Raw genomic sequence first — 5132 nt, 5'->3', positions numbered from 1 at the left:
TGACCATCTTCGTGAAGCAGTCGATCGTCACATCTCAGATATGTTTCCTGGTGAAATGCATAATGATGTAAGGTTTTTTATTATGTCTTTTGATTTTTAATTATTGTGTTATTGTAAATTGCATTCTTAATTGTGTTTTTTATTTACAGTTACGTTGTAAGCTAAGAGAAATGTAGAAGACTTTCTTCACTTCCTCGATGATAAGAACGGGACGTGTTCTTGTTGATCAGATGCGTGATATGGTTTCTCTTTTATCAATTGAGTTGAAGAAGCAGCCATGTACCTGCAAGGGAAAGGAGCCTGACACTAAAAATGATGGTACTAACGAGCCTTTCATGGACGAAGATCCTGAACCTGATGATTATTGTATTGAGGAATGTTGTCTTGATCGTGGGGGGCCATGTACTCGCAAGCGAAAGGAGCCTGGAACTGAAAATGTTGTTGGAAGTAGTTCTATGGCACAGGAGGATGATGCTTATGCAGACACCGATTCTGATGATTGTCTTGAGCTTAAGGAGCTAGATGGGGAAGAGGATGTTCATGTAACTGCTTTGCATAGAATGTTGTTTGCTGATGTACTTCAGGCTCCTATGAATTACATTGAAGGGTAAGCGTTGGAATTCAATTTTCCATTTATTTTTCATCTTTTTTTTCTGTATAGACGGATGTTTATTCCTGTTATTTTTAACAATTGTAGTAGCGAGAAAATACTTGAAGTTGGTGGAAAGTCTGTCAGCTGGCATAATTTCTACGTTGCTATGAAGGGTGGTGGTTTCATGGATCCTTCTGTTATGGATGTCTTTCTTAAGTGCGTTGACGATGGTCTTGATTTCTTATTTATTCCAAGCTCTTTGGCGGTACGTCATGTGTATATGTTTTAGATTTATCTATTTTTTAACTAAATGTTTTTAGCATTTATTTTTTAAAACATTTTCTTGTTGTTTCTTCCAGCATATTCTTGATGTGGACGAGGCGGACCCTATTCATCTTGCTGCAAGTTTTGCAGAACATGATCTGAAGTACTAGGTTTTGGATAGGGAAGAGGCATGTTTGTCATGTTTTGTTTGGCGCTTATATTTTTTCTATTACAAGTATTGTGAATGCTTTCTTATTTCTCGTGGGATTGTTTATTTTCAAACAGGTCTACATTGCTTGTTGCGATTACAGCCATTGGTGGGTTATCTTTGTCGATATCCATTTCAGGAAATTTAGAGTGTCTAGCTCACTGAAGTTGACTGAATCTCAGATGGCTTCTACTGAAAGAATTGTATGGTTTTCGTTGCAATCTAGCTACTTAAATAATTATTTCCACATGACAACAATAACTTTTATTTTTTAATCTTTCAGTGCAAATCATTCAAGAAACTTTACAGTCATCTTCATGGTGTCGAGGGATTAAATATCTCATCGTTCAAGATAAAAGTTTGCGGCACCCCTTCTTGTTCAGAGTAATCATCTTTTCTTAATGTGAACTATGATTTTATATTGTTTACTGTGTTTGGATTTAGTTGTTTCTTTCTTTCTGACCATTAGGAAAAGCGCGAGGCGTGACTGTGGTATCTATGCAATGAGGTTCATTTGGATATTCAAGGCTAATTTTTACCCAAATGTATTCAAGGTAGGTAATGTGTTGTGTTCATACTTTTATTCAATAGTATATAAGGCAGGTTTTTAGTTATTGTTCACTGTATAATAGTACATGTCAATGGTTCTTTTTAGTACTTGTGCATCCTTTTTTTTAGTAGTTGTGAACTTTTTCGTTCGGCGCTCGTGCATTCTGAATTTTTGTGCATTTTTCGTTTAAGATAACTAATCATTGTGTTGTTTCGTGTTTTTCAGGCTGACATCGAAAGTTTTCGACAGTTCTTCACCGGAATGATGCTCACTTATGATTCTCCTGATTATTTGGCAAGTTTCGTACGCGAACAGATCGAAGAATTCAAAAGTAAGTACTGTTTTTTAATGGTTAACCTTTATTCACCAGTGAAGTCAATGAAGTGAACTTGATTGTACAAAAATAAGTAGATAAGAACATTACATATCCATTTCCATTTTCTGTATCATATATTCTAAATATTCCTGTGGCCTCCTCCTTGATTTATTCCTACTTTTGTTGCTCTCCTTTTGATATCCTTTGTTCATTGTCGACCTCTGCAAAATAAATAGATTTTAAATTTATGTTTAGCCTGTCGGAAAAAAGCAGATTATTTGCATCAGTAGGTTTTCATCACTGACAAAGTAACTTCATGGGCACACTTACCTTGTTAATATGTTTCTTGTACCAAAAACTAGATATTCCATGTTGCATCTTATTCTTCCGTTGTGGTAGTACATACCGTACGTGTTTCCTGGTTGTGTTGTTCTTTCTGTTGTGTTACTATCGTTATTTCTGTGTGTGTTGCTTGATTGATCATGTGCTGTATTGCTTGTATATCTCTGCTGTGATGCTGCTGCTTCTGCTGCTGCTGCATGTGCTGGTGCCTGTGCTGTCTCTGCTGCAATTTGTGCTTTCAGTGCTTCACATCCTGTTCTGTTGTGTCCTGATTTTTTGCAGTGTCCGCATTTTATTTGTCTTGTTTTCTGTCTTTTTTCTGAACCTGGCATCATTCTGTCTCCTCTTTTTGTTCCTCTTCTGTCGGACATTGGTGGGTCACGTAATGTTTCGTTGCTACCTGTTTCTTCATCGTGTAGTTTTTTAGCTCCTTCATCTTCTCTTATTGCTGCCAGCACTTTTGTTTCCATATCACGCATACACTGAATCATGACATTATATGCTTTGTCATTTGGGCACGCTTTGTTGCAAAGTTCTGCCATATGGCTCATCACACCGGCAAACTTTAGTGTTTCGTCTCCGCAAGAAGCATCTGCGACATTTCCTAATGTTGCGAGTTCCATGTCTATGTCTTTTCTCCATCTTTTAATCACAAAACTCTCTGGCAAATCATTGATCTCCATGTGAACCATTGCTTTTATTACATGGCAGCAATGTATACCATCCCTCTGCATCTTTTTGCAGGAACACATGAAGTTCTTTTTTTCATCGTCAAATGTGACGTCAAACAACTCCCTTTTGAATTCCATGTGGTTGTAGAATTTCACTATTCTTTTCAGCCGCAGGTGGCGACCAGGTTCAAGTGATCCATCTACCTTGAATGCCGTGTTGTTTGTGATCTCGATCTGGAACTTCTCGAATATTTCATGCGTGAATTGTTCAAGAGCTTGCTTCTCAAACGGATGTCTTGTTACTAGTTTTGCTGTTTTCAGTGTTGATGTGAGCTTCTTCTTGTCCAGGGCAGATAAGCACTTGTCTTGTATGACCTCATATTGCTCAAGGAACATTGTTATTGTGTCTGTGTGCTGGCTATAGCATTTCCACATGTTATTTGTGCTCTCGCTCCTTCCTGTGCTTGATGAGAATGGGTAAAATTTATCCATGAAGTACGCTGGTACCCACCTGTGTCTTATCCTGAATAACTTGCTTAGGTGTTCTTCTCCGCCAGCATTGTAATCCTTTATCACTTTATTCCATCCCATTTCGAACTCATCTGGTGTGAATGCGTTCTTCGCAATGTACATTAGCATTTTCGACAGTCCTGAGTTTTTTGCAAAGAAGGTGCTCTCTTTCTGACTCATCTTGGTCACGATGTGGTAGTAGCAGTTCCTGTGGGTTGTAGACTTTAGAACTGTTTGTATTGCTTTCTTCATTGCTTTGTCCTGGTCTGTTATTATTGTCTTTGGTTCTTTTCCACCCATGGCCTGAACAAATGTTTCCAGAACCCATATAAATGTTTCTGTTGTTTGATCCTTCAGCAGAGCAACGGCAAACAGTACTGTGGAGCCGTGATTATTGACCCCAACTATAGGAACAAATGGTAATCCATACTTATTTGTGCTGAAAGTTGTGTCGAAAGATATGTAGTCACCGAACAGCTTGTAGTTCATTACGCACATTGCGTCCATCCAAAACAGGCTGCGAACTCTTTTTTCGCTGTCTATTTCCATGTCATGATAGAAGCCAGGTACTATTTTCTGGAGTGTCTTGAAGCGTTCCAGGCACTTCTGGATGTCATGGTCCTTCTCTATTTGTTGTTGTTTACTCTTTATGTTGCTTAGATCAACAGCATCGAAGGGTATTCCACGGAATTTCCCTCTGATCGACCGAAAGATTAACATCATCTTCCTTGGTGGCAGACGTCCCATCTGTAGTAGATGAATTAATCTCCTGTCGAGATCAGTCATCCTTTTGTGACAGTGTGCAAACCTAATTAGGTAGTCTGTTGGTTCCAGCGGGTGGTTGTGTTCTAAGTGAACCTTCTTGTTGTACCAGTATCCATCAAATTGTCTTACAATTATGTGTGCTTTACAGCCAGTCTTCAGTAGTACATTTGTTCTCCTATGCGACGATGGTTCGGCATCTGTGTTTGTGCATCCTTCTTTGGTACATGCAAACATTTGCATGTACATTTCTCCGTTTTTTTCTGATCTCTTGCTGCTGAACTTCTTCACTGCAAATCCTTCCTTTCTTGCATACAGAGCGTATCTATAGAATGCATCGTCTCTTGTTTTGAAACGGGCACCTTCCTTTGGTATAGCTGCACTCATAATCTCTTCAACTCTTTGGGTAGTCATCTGTGCTGAACATATTGTCCATTTCCTCTTCCATCTTTGTTGGAGGATCTGGATTTATTTCTGGATCATCATCCTTCAGTTCTTCTTTAGTTTCTTGCTTAGAAGCTTGTTCCTCCGAGGGCGAGTTTGATTCTCCTGTGCTGTGGTTCTGCGATGATGAATAAGCTTCCTTTTGATTTGTTTCCTTTGAGGCACTTGTTTCTTCGTCGGTACTTCCCATTCCACTGGATTCCTGAAATCATAACATTCATATTGTGCATGAGTTTGGGAAGGTGGTGTTCCAGATGTTTAGATATTTTAATGTTTATTTCCACAAATAACAAAGTGTGCACTGTTTTTTATATCGAAAGTAATTACCTGATGATCGATGATTTTGTTTCCCGATGTTTCTGTACATGTGTATGCTTCATATGTTTCCTATAAATTAAAGGCATACAATTAATTTTTTTAATTCATTAATTTAAATGTAATTGGTAATTATAATACATACATGTAGCTACTAC

At 38.3% G+C, this 5132-nt stretch overlaps 1 protein-coding gene and 1 long non-coding RNA gene across 2 annotated transcripts; one reads left to right on the top strand and one right to left on the bottom strand.

Annotated features, from left to right (window-relative positions):
* Positions 1 to 541: 541 nt before the first annotated feature.
* LOC127309181 (uncharacterized) lies at positions 542 to 1020 on the top strand. The gene is made up of 3 exons (XR_011746916.1): positions 542 to 607; positions 698 to 857; positions 952 to 1020. It is a non-coding gene; the product is annotated as an uncharacterized lncRNA (long non-coding RNA).
* A 1084-nt stretch (positions 1021 to 2104) lies between these two features.
* LOC139832723 (protein FAR1-RELATED SEQUENCE 5-like) lies at positions 2105 to 4602 on the bottom strand. The gene is made up of 2 exons (XM_071822544.1): positions 2337 to 4602; positions 2105 to 2151 (listed from the first exon to the last, which is right to left on the bottom strand). Exons 1-2 carry the CDS (start codon positions 4600 to 4602, stop codon positions 2105 to 2107), a joined length of 2313 nt encoding a protein of 770 aa, XP_071678645.1.
* Between the last annotated feature and the right edge of the window lie 530 nt (positions 4603 to 5132).

Source organism: Lolium perenne, chromosome 6 (assembly GCF_019359855.2).
Source record: "Lolium perenne isolate Kyuss_39 chromosome 6, Kyuss_2.0, whole genome shotgun sequence".
In the NCBI taxonomy this organism is placed as follows: Eukaryota; Viridiplantae; Streptophyta; class Magnoliopsida; order Poales; family Poaceae; genus Lolium; species Lolium perenne.
The sequence above is the reverse complement of the archived record's forward strand: the minus strand, read 5'-3'. Positions and strand labels throughout refer to the sequence as shown.